Source organism: Ceratotherium simum, chromosome 29, assembly GCF_057802395.1.
Source record: "Ceratotherium simum simum isolate JZ-2026a chromosome 29, ASM5780239v1, whole genome shotgun sequence".
NCBI lineage: Eukaryota > Metazoa > Chordata > Mammalia > Perissodactyla > Rhinocerotidae > Ceratotherium > Ceratotherium simum.
In genome coordinates this window covers 38,646,362-38,664,429 of record NC_141928.1, presented here as the reverse complement: position 1 = coordinate 38,664,429, position 18,068 = coordinate 38,646,362, and the positions used below count along the sequence as shown (strand labels likewise).

Below are 18,068 nucleotides of genomic sequence, written 5' to 3'. Positions count from 1 at the left end.
GGCACACAGCAAGTTGGCCATGGTAATAGGACTGAATGCCCTAAGTGTAGCCCAGCGAGGACTCACCTGCAGCAAGTTGGCCATGGTAATAGGACTGAATGCCCTAAGTGTAGCCCAGCGAGGACTCACCTGCCCATGGGGACACTGTGTGATGTGATAGAGGGTGACAGCAAACCTGCAGGACAGAAACAGGGCTTAGGGCACTGGGGTTCCTCCCAGCACAGTCCCTGTGAAAATAGCCCAGATCCCACCAGCCTGCAGCTGCCTCCCATCCCTATCCTCCTTGGGAGGGCTGGTTCCCAGGCCTCCGTGTGCATCCCACCCAGATCAGGCACCCTGCTGGTGTCAAAGTTGGCACACACTGAATTCATTTAACATGCCCTCACTTCAGACACAAGCCCAGAATCCACATGGCAGAGCAGGCAGACCCTGAGAGATCTCATCCTCCCCACCACCCATCACTCAGGTGGGAAGACTGAAGCCCAGAGAGGGGAAGGGATTTGTCCAGAGTCACACCCAGAGCTGGGACCAAGACCCAGGTCTCTTGACTCTGGGGCGGAGGCTCTTTCTGCCTGGACGCGGCCGTGTGTGAAAACACTGCCCTGAGGAATGGGGTCAAGGCTTTACCCCCACTGCACACACTTTCCTGGCCGTGTTCAAGCTTGGGTCACACTCCCAAGGTGCCCAAACTGCTGAGCAATTCCCGCCACCCTTTCCTCTCCTGGTCAAAATGTCTGTTAGAGGCTCATACGATGATATTGCTCCATGTCTAACCCTGAATACTCTCTTTTAATTTTTAAAAAGCGAGCCACTTAGAATCTTTGGAAATGTAGCCATTGGTGTGTCAGTTGCTTGTGAGCCCCCTGCAGTGGCCCACACACTGGGCCTGGACCCTGCCCCATAGAAAATGCTGTGGGGGGAGCCGGCCCAGCGACTGGGATGCCGGCAGGGAAATGAGCCTCCTCCGGGCTGGAGAGCAGAATTGTTGGTGGGATTATTCAGTCAGCAAATATGCCCGGGGGCCAGCTCTCTGCTGGGTCTGGTGCCAGCGCTGAGGGCAGAGCTCAACAGGAGGATCAGGCCTACCATGTGTGGGGGCAGCGACCCACGCAGGATGAACAAATATCTATTACTGGGCCACGTAGGGGAAGATGATCCACACGGGGAACAGCAAAACACAGACAAGAGGCCAGAATGCATGATCCACAAGGGCTTGTCTTATTTTCCAGTATACTCCCTGGCTTACGGTGGGGATGGAATAGCACGTTTGCTGAATGAATACATGGATGGATGAAGGAATGTAGGGGTTTTATGTGACTTGTATGTGTGCTAGAGACTGTTAGGGGTGGAGAGACAGGAAGAGGCCAGACTGTGGTGGCCCTGAAGGCCAAGCCGAGGCACAGGCACTTCCTCCTGGGCTCCCAGGGAAGCCATGGCAGACGGAGAAGCAGCATCCAACGGGACTCCTGCTTCCACCAAGGGACCCTTGGCAGTTGACGGAAATGAATTTCTCTACATTCCTGACTTCTGGGAATATTCTTTTTATTTATTTTTTTGGGGGCGGGGGGAGGAAGATCAGCCCTGAGCTAACACCCACGCCAATCCTCCTCTTTTTGCTGAGGAAAACTGGCCCTGGGCTAATATCCGTGCCCATCTTCCTCCACTTTATGTGGGATGCCGGCACAGCATGGCCTGACAAGTGGTGTGTCGGTGCGCGCTCAGGATCCAAACCCAGGCCGCCAGCAGCGGAGCGCACACACTTAACCGCTACGCCACAGGGCCGGCTCCTCTGGGAATATTCTAATCATGAGTGGCCTTGTGTGAACCTGACAGAATGCTGGCCTGACCTTCTGAAGCCTCAAGTGCAGTCCCAAAGAGGGACCGCAGTGGAACCTTGGACCAGTCACTCTGCCCACCTGCCCTGGGCCTCAGCTCTGGGCTAAGGTGCCCTCCAAGAAGAGCTCTCAGGTCACCCCCAGCCCTTTGTCCAGAGTTCAGCCATGGCCAAGGAGTTGCAGGAGGCCAGGCGGGCGGAGTCTGTCTTACCAGATCAGAGAGTAGCTGAAGCCAAGGATGGAGCTGACTAGCCGGAACTCCGAAGAAAGGCAGGCAAAGAAGGGGAAGTGGGACAGGCCGACCTCGATACCTCCGATCAGAAGCACAAAGGCTGGGAGAGACAGGGCCAGAGAGGCTGTAAGTCCCTCTTCTCACAAGCTCAGGGGAGTCCTAGGGAAGCTATGGGGCTTCGTGCTGACTCGCAGTCATGAACCTCAGGACCCACCCAAGGAGATGAGTGGACGAGCCCCAGCTCAGCACAAGGAGGAATGCATGAATGTCTTTCATGCAACAGACCCTGCCTGGGACCTCCTCCATGCCAGGTACCTCTTGTAAACTATCGTGCACATTATACAGAAGGCAATGATAGTAATTTGGCCACTGACGAGCTCTGAGATGGTCTAGCAGGATCCAGGAAAATCTAATCAGGCAAGGTGACCTTTACTAAGTGTGTGCTTTGAGCTGGGTCCTGGGCCAGGCACTAAGGACAGAAGAGGAATGAACAAGTTTCTTACTTTGAGATGATTACAGTCCCATAGAGAAGATGGAGAGGAAAGTAAGTAGTGTGATATGTATTGTACCAGAGGCATATTCAACCGGCTGTGGGGACAAGAAGAGGAAGCCACTGACCTTACCTGGGGTCTGGGTATCAGGGAAGGCTTCCTTCCTGGAGGTGGTGACATTTAGCAAGGCCATGAAACATAAGCAGGAGTTTGTAAGATGGAGAGAAGCAGGGAAGGAAGGACATTCCTCACTCAAAGGATGGGAGATGGCCAGTTGGGTCTGGTCAATATTGGTGTGAATCTGAGTGGTGGAAGATTGGCAGGAAAGGGCAATATCAAAGGAATAATTGCTGTAAAGACAGAAGCCTCAACAGCATAATTTTTTAATTTACCTGAACTCTCCCTGCTATGGAAGCCGATAGAGCAACTAAGATGGCGAAACCAAAAACCCACAGACAACATCTACAACAAATGTAGGTGACAAGACCCATTTGATATCAACATGTGAGTGAGAGGAAGCAGAGGGAAGACAACAGGATGTGAAGGCCCGAGAACAGAAGAACCCAAAATTGCCGGCAGATACAGGAAATTGAAGCCGAAATAACAGCTGAAACTGAGCAAGGTGCTAAAGGCCATGACTCACAGGTGAGAATAAGCAGACCTTAGTAAGGTCTGACGTGCTGGAGTTGTTGGGGCCATGAACTCACTGTATTAAGTATCTAAGTCCCCTCCCGGGACAGAGCCCCACGTGGTGGTGCACTGCTGGCAGAAAGGCTCCAATGAGAAAGATAGGAGCATTAGGAGCTGGGAAATAGTGGGTCCAGACAAAAGTGGAGGGAAGAAGCCGACTCAGAAAGAATGAGGAGGTACTGAGGGTACATACATTTAACCACTTTGTGAAAACAGACGAGGGAACCCTGACGTAAGACACGACGTTCTGGCCCAGCCAGGTGTTCAACATCATTAGTCTTCAGGGAAATGCAAATCAAGACAACAATTAGATACTACTTCACACCTACTAAGATGGCTATAATAATAAAAACAAAAAACAGAAAATAACAAGTGTTGGCTAGGATGTGGAGAAACTGGAACCTTCACACATTGTAGATCAATGGAACAGAATACAGAGTCCAGAAATAGACCCAGACGAATGTACCCAATTGATTTTAGATAAAGGTACAAAGGCAATTTAGGGCAAAGGACAGGTTTTTGTAACAAATAGTTCTGGAACAAATGGATATCCAAAAGCAAAAAAAAAAAAAAGGAACTTCAGGGAGCCGGCCCGGTGGCATAGCTGTTAAGTGTGTGCACTCTGCTTTGGCAGCCCAGGGTTCTCGATTTTGGATCCCAGGCACAGACCGACGCACCGCTTGTCAAGCCATGCTGTGGCAGCGTCCCATATAAAGTAGAGGAAGATGGGCACGGATGTTAGCCCAGGGCCAATCTTCCTGAGCAAAAACAAGAGGAGGATTAGCAATGGATGTTAGCTCAGGGCTAATGTTCCTCACAAAAAAAAAAGGAACTTCAATCCACACCTCACACTATATGCAAAAAAATTAACTCAAAATGTATCATAGACTTAAGCGAAAAACATAAGACTATAAAACTTCTGGTAAAAACATAGGAGAAAATCTAAGTGCCCTTAGATTAGACAAAGATTTCTTATATGAAACTATAAGCACAATCCATAAAAGAAAAAAATGAATAAATTGGATTTCATCAAATTTTAAGTGTCATCTCTTCAAAAGAAACCATTGATAGAATAAAAATACACGCTCAGACTTGGAGAAAATATTTGCAATTCACACATCTGATAAAGGATTTATATCCAGATTATATAAAGAACTCTCAAAACACAATAAAAAGAAAACAAAAAACTCAATTTTTTAAAATAGGCAAATGATTTGAACAGACACTTCACCAAAAAAGGCATAGGGATAGCAAATAAGCACATGAAAATATGCTCAATATCATTAGTCATTACAAAAATGCAAATTAATACCACAATAAGATACCACTACACAGCTCTTAGAATGGCCAAAATTAAAAAGACTGACCGTGTGTTGTCAAGGGTATAGAGAAACTAGAACTCTCATACACTGATGGTGGTAATCTAAAATGGAACAATCATTTTGGAAAACAGTTTGACAGTTTCTTAAAAAGTATGACTTAGTACATGATCTATATGATCCAGTCATTCCACTCATAGCTATTTACTCAAGAAAAATGGAAACACAGTATATATGAAGACTTGTAATGTTCACAACAGCTTTATCTGTAATAGCAAAAAACTGGAAATAAATCAAATGCCGATCAACAAGTGAATGGATAAACAAACTGTGGTATCTCCATATAGTGGAATACTACTCAGCAATGAAAAAGGAGTGAATTTCCGATACATGCTAAACATGTATGAATATCAAAATAACAATGCTATGTGAAAGAAACCAGTCCCTCCTGTCCCCACCAAAATGAGTATATTCATTTATACTGTATGATTCCATTTATACAACTGCCTGGGGATGGTGGTGGTGACAGGATAGGGGTGGGAAGGGGAGATTACAAAGGGAACAAGTTAACTTCTGGGGTTTATTATCTGGATTGTGGTGATGATTTCCTAGATGTAAACATTTGTCAAAACTTATCAAATTGTGTACTTCTAACAGGTGTATAGTGGTGTATTATTTTGGTTTAATTTGCATTTCCCTGAAAACTAATGAGATGTTGGTAGGCATTTGCTCATACAGGCTTGGAGTCCATGAGAAAGAACTGGGCTGGACAGAGAGCATTTGGGAGTCATTGTATTAGGGATATTTGAACATGTAGATTAGAGTTGTTCCTTCAGAGAGAGCATGAAGCATGGGGAAAGAAGAGGCCTCAGACCAATGGCCAAAGAAGTAGTCATTGTTCTTTGAGGAAGTATCTGAGGGCTTATTGATAGCAAGAAGACAGCCATGGCTCTGACTCAGGAGAGATTTTTGGGGTGGGTGATGGTGAGTCTACTTCCCGAGTCTTTGTTCTACTGTCTAAAGGACCTCTGAATCTAACTGGGAGCAAGTCCCCACAAACAAGCTTTGAGACTTGGTGGGCTAGACCTTGACCTTGGGCAAGTAACAGGCCAGGAAGAACATTGACAGCTCACAACGCTTATCCCCTCATCCCAGAGAACCTTGCCATGCAATCTCTAAGAGCAAGAATTTCCCCGGCGAGATTCTCAGCAGGTGTGAGGCACCCCTTGTACCTTGAGCCCACTGCGGCACCTGCAGGGGCTGGTAGCTTTCTGAGAACAAGAACATGACCTTATTGGCTGTGGCCCCAAAGGCGATTCCATAGGACCATCGGTTACTAAAGGTGCCCACGAAGTCCAGAGGTCTGTGAAGAAGAGAAACAGCTTGTGAGGCTAGGAGGTGACTCATTCCCACAGTTCATCTCCAAAGTATCCACCCCACCCTGAGGAGGGATGACTGGGTAGTAAACTATTCATTTCAACCGACATTTCCTGAGGCCCTCTGTGCCAATTTGGGGGCTAGGCATGGATTCAGGGTACTGAAGTGAGGAAGACAAAATTCTTGCCCTTGGGGAGCTCCAAGTCTAGGGGAACCCAAGCAAGGACTCCAGTAGCCATGACAATAAGCAAAACGGGATGAGATTCATCCATGAGAGACACAGGCAGTATGACTCAAGAGACCAAAACACGGGGCAGGTCCCATCAGGTCTGGGGGCGCCTGCCCTGCACCCAGCACAGTCTGTGAGAGTTCTTCTTGCCAAACCCCCTAATGCAGGTCTGGGTATCACTGGCTTTGCTAGTTCTATGTGATCGCCCCTTCTTGACCACAGCTGATTGGACTATGGGTGACCACCTGACTTTGGATGGGTCAATCAGATGCTTGGTCTTGTCTTTTGGATTTGTGACCCTGAGGACATGAGCCAGTTAGATTACAATTCTTTTCTAGAAAGTCATGCCAGTCCCCCCAACACTGGACCCCACCATGGACAGCCCTGCCCTCCCTGCCCAAACCCAACCAAAGCTCAGAGAGTTCAGAATTGGCTTCCAAGCCACTGCACCCTCCACACCCAGGGCTACCCAGATGTGCTTAAAACATCTCAAGGAGGCTCAGCTCACTATGGGAAAGGCCTTCCCACACTCAGCACGATGGCTACCTAAGCGAGCAGGAGGGACAGAGTTCCCTGTCACAGGATAACTGGGAGTTATCCTGGCCTTAGAATTGGTGTTGGCCCCGAACACAGGGTACCCCAAGCAGTAGTGATCGACCCTGGCTCAACTCACATGATGATTCCAAAGTGGTTCCCCAGGAGGTAAGAAGTGTCACCTCTCTGTCTACAGTGCTCTCGTCTTTGGAGAAAGGACAAGACCAAAATGATGAAAAGCTATAGGAAGAGAAGATGAGAGTGTCAGTAGGAATATTGATCCTCGGCGTGACCTTGATGCCCTTTCTGAAAGAGAGTGTGTCAGTGAACAGAGCACTCAGAATGTCTATGAATCCTCAAACTCCAGACTCAGGGAGCTGGCTGCACACACCCTTGAGCTTCCAGAATCTTTTGTACTGGGCTTTCCTTTGCGTTGCCCTGAACAGACATGGGTTAAAATCTAGTCTCTCCTACATACTGGCTGGAAGGGAGACATAACTTATCTGAACCTCAGTTTCCTCGTCTGTAAAAAGGGGATAATACTGTCAGGTTAAAAATCCTTCTTTACTTTTTCTCCCGTGGATTCAGTCATATTCTCACATACTTGATGCCTTTTTTCTCTTTCCCTTTACTAGAAACTTCTTGAGAATTGTCTACACTTGCTGTCTCCATTTCCTCACCTCTCACTTGCTCTTCAACCCACTAACCTGGCTTCTACCCTCATCACTCCACAGAAACAGTTCTGGCCAAAGTCACTAATAACCATCTTGTTGATCAATCCAATGTAAACTTTAAGCCCAAATCTGGCTTGACCTCTCAGCTGCATTCCACAGTGTTGACCCCTTTCTCCTCCTAGAAACACTCTCCTCCCTAGGCTTCCATCAACCATGCTTTTCTGGTTTGTCTCGATTACTTCTCAGTCTTCTTTGCTGGATCATTCTTTACCCAATCACTAGATTTGGAGTTCAGTCCAAGGACCTCTCCTCTTATTACCTGATCCTCTCTTCCTCGGTGGTCTCATCCATGTCCATGCTGTCAATGGCCACCAATACAAAGAAGACTCACAGACATGAATCTCCAACTCAGACTTGACCCCTGAGCTCCATAACTGTTCATCCAACTACATAGTCGCCATTTCCTTTTTATGTGTTTGAAGCTTCTCAAATTCAGTATGTCTTAAATGGAACTCATGATTTTCCTTCCTGCCCTATTCTTTCATTCACCCCAAACCTGGATCTCGTCTCATTTTCCTTAACTAGTGAATGGCAGATAGCACCATCCTTCCAGCTGTGCAAGTTAGAAACCCAAGTCATCCTCAACCTCTCCCTCTCCTTAACTTCTCTATACAACCCATTACCCAGTCCTATTGTTTTTACCTCTCAAACATCTCCAGTTGACCACCACCATCTAAGATGAGCTAAAATCGCCTCTCACCTGGACCCCTGCAAGCATTCCTAATGGGTCTTCCTGCCACCTCTCTTGCCCACCTCCAAGCTGATCTCCACCTTGCAACCAGAGTGATCGTTTCAAAACATAAATCTGATTACACCACTCTCATGCTGGTAACACTCCAATTACTTCCCATTTTACTTTCAATAAAGCCCCACCAGGCTCCACCTGGCCTGGCCCTGCCCACCTGCCCAGACACCTCTACCTCCATTCTCCACTCCAGCCATGGCGGCCCTCTCTGTTCCTCAGTCTCCATTCTTCCTCTCTTCACAGAGCTTTTGCACGTGATCGCCCCTCTGCCTGAGATGCTCTTTACTACATCTTCCAACAGACCTCAGCTCCATCACTGCTTCCTCAGAAAAGCCTTTTTTGACTCCCCTAAAAGCCAGTGTCCCTGACTCCTGGGCCCTTAAAAGCCTTCTTCTGCCTGTGTTTTTGGTGCATAATGTAAGAGAGCAAGATGAGATTTAGAAGGAAGCTCAGCTTATGTCTCTCCCCTGACCCATTCAGGCCTCTTTGGGAGCCTGTGTAGGGGAGCAGCCCAGCTCCCATTCCCTCTGCCCCTCACCCCTCCCCTGCCTTTACTTACTGATGGGAGAAGAGAGTAATGGAGAAAGAGCTCCATATCCACTGAGCTGGCACAGGTGCCATTTAGCTGCCTGGTCCTGAAAAACGGCCAAAAAACACATTCACATCATCAGTCACTGCTGCAGTCATTGACCCTTTAGCTGTGAGCACCACCATCAGGAATTTGGCTTGTGGCCCACCGAGATCATCTGATCTTTTTAAATTTCGCTTTCTCAGGGCCAGTGCTGCTCACCTGTGACGTGTCTCCCTTAAGTGAATTAATCTTCTTTCATATTTCTTTCTCCAGCTTGATTATCTATCCGACTGCCCTGCTAACTGTATCTAACTCCTCCCTTTCTTTAATGACACATCAAGGACAGATTTAGGTTCTGTGGGGCCCAAAGCTTATATAATGTGGATGTCCTTTTTATTTATTTATTTTTTATTATAATTTTATTTATTTATTTATTTTCCCCCAAAGCCCCAGTATATAGTTGTATGTCATAGCTGCACGTCCTTCTAGTTGCTGTATGTGGGACGCAGCCTCAGCATGGCCGGAGAAGCGGTGCATCGGTGCACGGCTGGGATCCGAACCCGGGCTGCCAGCAGCGGAGCACGCGCGCTTAACCGGTAAGCCACGGGCCCGGCCCTGGATGTCCTTTTTAAATAAAACTACAAAAATATCTCACTTTTTCATATTTCAAGGAAAACATATTACCATGTAAACACTTAACTAATGTGCCTGCCACCCTCCCAGAGCCGCGGTCGGGTCCTGTGCAATTGAGGGGCCTGAGACTTAAGCTTCAATAACTTCACAGGAAATCAGCCTTTGGACACAGTTTTCCATAATCAGAGGTCACGAAGCATCAGCTCACTCCTGATCCACTGCAGGGGTGTTGGGGCAGGTCAGTAGTTATCTGGACTACAGACTGTGGACTCTGTCCTCTCCAGGCTTCACAGTCTGCAGGGGCTGCTGGGGTCTCATGTCTAAAACATGTGACAGCAGTTTCATGGCTTCTCTTTGAAAGGGACCTCCTCCTTTCTGGGCTCCCCTCACACTTCATCCTCGCTGCTCTGACTTCCACTACACCACCAGAGCACGCTCTCTCCCACCTCCCGATCTTTGCTCGCTCCTGCAGCATCCATCTAGCCCTTCCCTGGGCGTCCTTCCTTGGCCAGCTCCGAATTTCCCTCAGAAGTCTCAGGGAAGAGCACTCTCCGGGGGAGCCCCTGAGTGTGGCACATTCCCCCATAATTCTTTAAGATCCCAGTACTCCACAGTTATGTCTAACTCTGGGGCTGAAACATCCTAGCAGTGGTGGGGACTCAAGCTATCAGAAATGTGATAGAACTGTACAAGTCAGACTTCTGCTTTTAGGAAGGTAAACTGAACACATACATCAGTCTCCCCATCCCATATAAAACCCTCAAAATGATAGGAAAGATGTGTTTTTCTTTAAAGAAAGAAAGAAAACATAGCTACATTTGAAAGCAAGAAGGGAAGCTATTGGGGACACAGAAACTACTAGAAGACCTGCAATGATGGAGAGCAGTTGGGACTAGATCAAAGAGAAAAAGCATCAGCCAACATGGCTACAGACTACGGGGCCACACAAGATATGCTCTACACCCACAGTGCAAGAGGCTGGAGCCAGACGGGCTTGCCAACAGACCACAGAATGATGAACTGGGGTCCCACAGAGACCCACATGTTCCACCCCTGCTGACAGGCCAGGGGCAGTGAGGTTTATGTCTCTGGGAGCAGTATATATGGGTCATGGAGAGGGAGGTGGTGCCCCCGGCCAAGGTGGCACCTGCGAGGGACCAGGAACCTCCGCTCCTGAGGTACCCCATCTAGCACTACATCCCACCTGCACCCCGCTGCACGGAGAGCAGGCTTCATACTAGCCGTGGGGCAGCTACCACCCCGCCGTGAAGCAAGCATCCCAGTGGAAAGCTCCATCACAAAGACGAGCACACAATGAAGAGCCAGCAGACATCCGAGGAAAGATCACACCACAAATGGATCTCAAGACTCAACAGACTGAGGAACCCACTCCTGAGGAAATGAAGTTAACATGGAACCTCTCTGAGGTAACTACCAGAGGAAATGCTCTACGAGGAGAATAACTCCAGGAAGAAGTAAAGGATGCAAGAAGCAGCAATAAGCAAAGAAATTAGCCAAACTTACTGTTAATCCTGAGCACAGGATTTCAACAGATATATTTAAGTTTACGTACATTTTTACAAAGATAAGAACTCAAAAAGACCCTCTGAAAGAAATATTGGAGGAAATTCTCAAGTAATAGGAAAAATGAATCTAGGAGGAAGGAGAAGGATTTAAAAGCAACAACAGAGAAATTAGTAAAACATTGTTAAATATCTAGATAAGAAATTACTGTAAAACGAAATGTTTGAAATGCCAATTAGGAGCTAAAATAGCAGACGACATCCCACATGAGAGGAGGGAGCAGTGGGAAGGACCCGGCGTGGACGCAGAGGGGAGTAAAGCGATGGCCAAGTGCTCGGCATGTTTGGGAGGGTGACAGAGAAGCCTGTTCTCTCTTTCTGGGCTTTCTAGGAAAAATATAATTCTAAATAAGTACATTAAAAATCCACAGCTAACTACCGGAAGAATATAAATAGAAAGTAAACCAGTATATTAAAAATGTATATGAAAGAAAGAAAACTCAATCACTCCAACAAATGACCAGGAAGAGAAAAAATGAAATAAAAGTTAAAAGAGAAACACCACAAGAAGAAAAATGTCCAAAGAATAGTAAGCCACCAACAAAGAAATAAAAATATTCAATAAATTCTAAAAATTTCAACTAGTAATAAAAGTAGAAATGAAGATGAAATGCTGTCTTATCTATTAAATTGGGAATGACTAAAAATACTACCAAGCATTATTAAAGGTTAACACAGGTTGGTATTCATTGACTGGTGGTCAGAGTGTAAACTGGTGCAACCATTCTCAGGGTTAATTTTGCAGTATATACCAAGAACCTTTAAAATGCAGCAATTCCACGTCTAGGAGTTCTGCTTCTAAAAACATAAGCTGAGGAGGGGGTAATCCACGGCCAGGTGCTGGCCCTGCGCTCTCCTGTGTGCCTCTTAGCCATGCCTCGAGAAATTGAAGAAATCAAGGACTTTCTGCTCACAGCCGGGCAAAGGATGCCAAATCTGTCAAGACCAAGAAAAATAAAAATGAAGTTTAAAGTTCAGTGTAGCCAATACCTTTATACCTTGGTCATCACAGACAAAGAGAAGTCAGAGAAACTGAAGTAATCTCTGCCCCCAGGTATGCCAGTGAGCTGAAACGAGCCAGGCGTGCTGATTAAAACTCTATCAAAAATTTTTTAATTCTTAAAAATATATATATGCTAAGGAAATAATCGGAGAGGTGCCAGAAGATAAGTACTAGAATGTTGAGGCATCTCATTCTCTCTCCCTCATATGTGTGTATAACATTTACATGTAATATATGCTGTTGTAAAACATTCAAAATAGTTACAAATGTATAAAGTAGTCCTTTCTCCTCCCATAATTATTTATAACCTATACAGTTTTAAGCAAAAATGGGATCAGACTAAACTTGATTTCTTCATTTAATCAATAAAAGAAAGGAAATTCATTTAATAAAGAAAGGAAATTTCTCAAGTCAATATCTACAGACCCATTGGACTCTTTTCTATGGGTGACTCTGCCTACGCAGACTCGCGGCTGGGCCTGTCTCCTGGCGGAGGGGCTGGGTGAGAGTTAGTCTGGCAGCAGCTCGCAGCAGGTGAACTCAAGGAGGGTCGACAGTGTAGCTCTCTAAATAAGGGGTCCATACTGTGGAGTCTGGTCCCCTGGGCTATGCTTCCACTCCAGCAGCCACTGTGGTGAACAGATGAATTGTGCCTGGAGTCAACCCAAGTTAGAAGGCCACTGAGACCCATTTCTTGGTCTCTTGAGACCCATACTGCTTCCTGGTGTGTCCAGGCTGGTGGAACAGATCTGTTGAAGGGTGAACAGCATCTATAGGACAGCAGCAAAACAGCATCCCCAAATGGAGAAGATCGTTCTCCAATGATGATGCCCTGGAAATGTGTTGATGATCTACCGTTAAGTGGAAGAAAGAAGACTATAAAACAACATGATCCCAAGTTGTGAATAGTGGTTCCTTCTTGGTGGTAGGATTAGAGGTCATTCTACTTCCTTTTTCTTTATGATGTTTTTAGATGTTCCAAGTGCAGTACATAGAGATATACTGCTTCACATTTGTGTATCTATCTCCAGTGCTTAGAACAGTGCCTGACACAAAGGAGACAGCAGTAAACACATGGTGAATGAATAAATGTTTGCTTTTGTAATCAGAGAAAAGATGGAACATTGTCCCAAAGCAATAAAACACCATTCTGAAGGGAAGATGTCCATGAAATCAGCAGAAAGTGAAAACACGCAAGGTTTGCTTTGTGATCAGGTAAAAATTACAAATCTTTCATTAAATAAAAAAGTTGAAAATAAAAAGCTATGAGGGCCAATCTGAGGTGTGCTCTCCGGCTGGTGCATCTAGAGCACAGGGTGTCTGTACTCCCCACTCCTCTCTCCAACACCCCATGTTGATCACCTGCTGGGGGCGGGGGGTCTCTGTTCCCACAATCCTTCTGCTTCCCTTGGTCCTAACGTTATCGCTCTAGAGTAATAAGTTAAAGCTTTCACTGATGGATGTCACTTTATTGTGGGTCACTATGTCCCAGGCACTCTGTTATTTTATATTATCCAGTTTAATCTTTATAAGAATCTTGTGAAGTAGATATTATCTTCTTTTCAAAATGAGGAACTGAAGCCAGGAGAGGTTTCGTAACTTGCCCAGGAGGAGGTGAGGCTGGGAGCCCAGCTCCCCTGCCTGTCACCACCCTCCCAGCCCCAGCTGTCAGTTCCCATGGCTCCTCGCAGCTCCTGGAGGTCCCCGACCTTCCAGGCTGTGGCTGACTCATCTCTGATCCCCAAGTCCAGCTTAGTGCCTGGCACAGAGAGGCTCAGGGAATGTCGGTTAAATCCCATGGAGCCCTCCCTCAGGAAGTTGAGGCCCGCCAGGTCTCCTACTTCCAGCATTGCCCGCCCAATCCGCTCTCCACCCTTTGACCAGAGGGACCTTCCTAAAAGTCCACATCACTCCCCTGCTCCCTCTTAGCGGTTCCCTCCTAGTGCAAGGAGCCCAGCTGGAGAGAGGGGAGACAGAGACAAACTCTCGCAGGCTCTCTGGTTCACGTTCCTCACCTACCCAGCTGACTCCCCTCGCCCTCCACTTGTCCTTCAAGCCACCCTCTGGTCTATTTCCTGTCACATGTCCTTTTCCATCCACCGCTCTCAGGCTTCCTCCTTCCTTCCCCTCCTTCCCAGGGATCTCCTTTTCCAAGCCTGTCTCTGTTCTCATGAGTCCTTTTCTCTCTTGCGTCCTCTGTAGCATCCCTGACAATCTAAACAGATACACTAGGACACCAGAAAGCGATGGTGCTATTTGTTGCATATTTTCGAGTAGCCTTCTCAGTTCTTAGATCTTAAACATTTAAATGTTTGAGTGAGAATTCTTAATTCCTAACATCTGGGCAGGATCTCAAAGTCCTTTCACATTCTTGATCTCATATGATCTTCACAAACCTGTGGGTTAGTTAAGACAGGGGTTATTATACTTGATTTATAAATGAGGAAACTGAGGCTTTAAAATTTGACATAAATTGCAGTGTCAGGATTCAAACCCCGGTCCTCTGACACCACATCTGGGCTCTTCTCACTCCATTCTGTGGCTCCAATCTAAAGACAAACGGAAATCTGTTCACTGACCCAGGAACCTCTGGATGGTTCCTTCCTCCGTGCCAGCTTGCCTACTAATTAGCTAAACCATGCCTTTCTCCCAGTTCCATTAATCAGCAGCCTCAAAGAGGGCAGCTGCCAGGAACACGTGGCTGTCCAGCACGACTTGTCTTACATCTGACTCTTATAACTCACCTTGTGTTTGTGGAAAGCATCTTGGTGGAAAAGCACAGCTGGCAGCCCCAGTGAGCAGTCTGCTTCTCTGGATTGTTCCTTGGGCTTCTCTGGCCTCTTGATTATGACTGCTTCTGATATTCTGGTGTACTGCCCAGTTCTCTTCACAACACGAAAAAACTCAGAGAAAAGGCAAACATCCAGTCAAACATTGACCAGAGACATGAAAGCAAGCGGGTGGCCTTCTTCCTTGTTTCAGAACACTGCTGGCCTTTCTTCTGTTCTTCCTCCCCTTCTCATGCTGCAGAAGCAGGCACCTCCCTCCAATTTCCCCTCTCCTGGGCTCTTGCCGTCTCTTTTCAGCCCCTGCTGTGGGCACTGGCCCCCTGAGCTGTCTGAGCTTTGCCCAGCAGCTGAGCCCTCTTTGGCTGGCTGTAAAAATTATTACAGGCAATAAATTAGGACTCTGCCTCAAGGCAATAAACTAGGAAGCTAGGACCACTGGCTTCAAGATTCTCGTTGGAAACAAGGTCACCCATTTGCTGAGAGAAGAGGCTGGAAACAAGTTTAAAACTGAACCTCGCCCATGTGATGGAGAACGTGATACGATTTCCCAGTTACCAGAATAGCCCATGGATTCTAAATGGCCACCCTGTTTCCAAATGATCTTCAGGGCCGAATGGGAACTAGACCCCAGGTGTCCTTGTCTGTCAATTCACTGCATCTGTCAGCTCCCAGGCCAGTTAATGGCACCGCCATACTCTTCTCACCCACAAGTCGTCTGTGGCTCCTCCCCTTCTCTCACTCCATTCATTATGCCTCCCAATGGTTCCTATCCATCCCTTCACTTTGGTGTCTGAGGGCTCAGGATGTGAGTGTGTCTTCTTCACTTCCTCTTTTCCTTTCTGCCAGCCTGGTGTTGGTGTTCAGAATGGTGCAGCCACAACATGGAAGGAGCCTGAGTCCCTGATCAACACTTGAGACTAGGAATAGCTGTTTGAGGCTTTACAAGATAAGGAATAAACTTCTACTCTGCTACAGCCATTATATACTTTGGAGTTTGTTACAGCAGCTAGTCCTTCTCATAGTCAACACACCTTCTTTTCCATTCACACTGCTACAGCCCCAGATCCAGCCCTCTTCACCTCCTGACTGGCCCTCGAATGGCCCTGCAGCCTCCAGCCTTCATGCCCCATGCATTCAGACATCTCCCGAAGGCACAGCTCAGATATGTTGTGCCCTTGCTGAACATCCTCCCATGGTCTACACTCCCGACCCTGGCGTTCCAAGCCTTCCAAGAAGTTGCTTCAACCCTCTTTTCTAGCCTAATCTCCACTCGTTTTCTACACACATCTACGGGGTTTTTAAAGTTGCTTATTCATCCCTAAACATAAGCTTTCATTGCTATTCTGGATCTTTAGAGAACGAGAACAAGAAACAGAGATCCACTCAAGTTGCCTAAGTTGAAGGGGTTTCTTATTACTCCCCTGCAAGGGCTGGGACCCAGCCTGGGAAGGTGGTGGAACCTGGAGCCACTCTTGAGGACGGTCCCTCCCCTCTCGTGGCCAAGGGGTCTCTCTGTCTCTTGTCTCTCTCCCTACGGGCATTTTTGCTTCAATCTGTTCTCACTGTGGCTCAGCCCCTTTGCTTCCTAATGGTTTCTGCTCTCTCATGGCTTCAACTCACCACTGTCCTGACTCTTAATTCATGGTACCCTTTCAACTTCTACCCACAACGATCACTGGCCCCTGTCCAAAGTTTCCTTCAGTTCTAATTGCTAAGAGAAAAGATTTGTCCCAGTTTATCTTTTCCCCCAGGTAGGTGACTGGCCAGTCTGTCTATGCCTTTCTATCTTTGGCTCAATCACATGCCCCTTGTACTAGTTTGTTAGGACTGCCATAACAAAATACCACACACTGGGTGACTTAAACAACAGACATATATTTTGTCACAGTTCTGGAAGCTGGAAGTCCAAGATCAAGGTGTCAGCAGGTTTGGTTTCCCCTTAAGCCTCTCTCCTTGCTTTGCAGAGGGCTGCCTTCTCACTGTGACCTCACGTGGCCTTTCCTCCGTGCATGTGCATCCCTGGTGTGTCTCTCTGTATGTCCTAATCGCCTTTTCTTATAAGAACACCAGTCAGGGCCGGCCCCGTGGCTTAGCAGTTAAGTGCGCGCACTCTGCTGTTGGCGGCCCGGGTTCAGATCCCGGGCGCGCACCGACGCACCGCTTCTCTGGCCATGCTGAGGCCGCGTCCCACATACAGCAACTAGAAGGATGTGCAGCTATGACATACAACTATCTACTGGGGCTTTGGGGAAAATAAATAAATTATAAAAAAAAAACAAAAAGAACACCAGTCAGATTGGACTAGGGCCCACACTAATGGCCTCATTGTAACTTAATTATCTCTTTAAAGGCCCCCATCTCCAAATACAGTCACATTCTAAGATAGTGGGGGTTGGGGCTTCAACATACGAATTTTGAGGGGACACAGTTCAGTCCATAACACCCCTGGTTTAATCAGCTGTGGTGAGCGGGAGAGGGTCATGGAGGCAGGGAACAGGCACCATAACTGACAAATTCAGGCCATTTGTGCTTGTCCGCCTGGACCCCCTTATTCCTGTCTACAACACCTCCTCCCTCTGCTGCTCATCTCCATCGTTTCTGTTCATTAAGTCCTACCTCAAGCATAATATCTGGCATGCAGCGTCTCCTGATCACCATGGTGTAGTCTGATCTCTCTTGGCGTGGTCTGCATCTCTTTTATGGCACATGTTTAGGCCTTCTTTATCTGTTCATTTAACAAATGATAGAGAGGCAGTCTGGTGCGCTGGTTCACAGTGTGGACTTTGGGGCCAGCTCCACCATTTACTAGCTGTGTAATTTTGGGCAAGTTACATTGTTAACCTCTCTGATCCTCAGTTTTAGCTGAGTTATACCTACTTCATGGACATGTGAGGTTGAAATGACCTAATGCACATCAACACTTAGGTACAGACATGCAGTAAGCACTCAATGAACGTTAGCTATTCTTGGGTGCCTGTCCTCTGCAGGGTACTGACTAGCATGTGGAGAACACAATCACATCACAGGTTAACTGTGTCGAGTATCAGCTCCCCTGCGAGGTAGGAGGGGCTTGGGAGCCACCACTAGATCTGATTCAGCACATCTTCTGGGGTACAGGGACACCCCACAGATGCTTGTTCTCAAAATTGAAAATCATGAGAGAAATGAAAAAGACAGAGAAAGGTGAAGATCGGGTACAACACAACTCTTACTGGATGCCTAGAGACACAGAAACACTGTAAACGTGATTTCTCTGACACCAGGCCCTCTCCTTCCTTGGAAGAAGCAGTTCTTGGTGCATCC

General features: G+C 47.1%; 1 protein-coding gene across 1 annotated transcript in view; it reads right to left on the bottom strand.

Annotated features, from left to right (window-relative positions):
- LOC101396000 (stimulated by retinoic acid gene 6 protein-like) overlaps positions 1-8,835 on the bottom strand; it is a gene marked incomplete at its 5' end in the record, with an annotated part of 37,927 nt that extends 29,092 nt beyond the window's left edge. The window contains 5 exons of the mRNA XM_087419485.1: positions 130-175; positions 2,047-2,167; positions 5,800-5,930; positions 6,847-6,947; positions 8,746-8,835. Coding sequence (XP_087275611.1) covers positions 130-175; positions 2,047-2,167; positions 5,800-5,930; positions 6,847-6,947; positions 8,746-8,835 — 489 coding nt within the window. The remainder of the gene's footprint in view (positions 1-129; positions 176-2,046; positions 2,168-5,799; positions 5,931-6,846; positions 6,948-8,745) is intronic.
- Between the last annotated feature and the right edge of the window lie 9,233 nt (positions 8,836-18,068).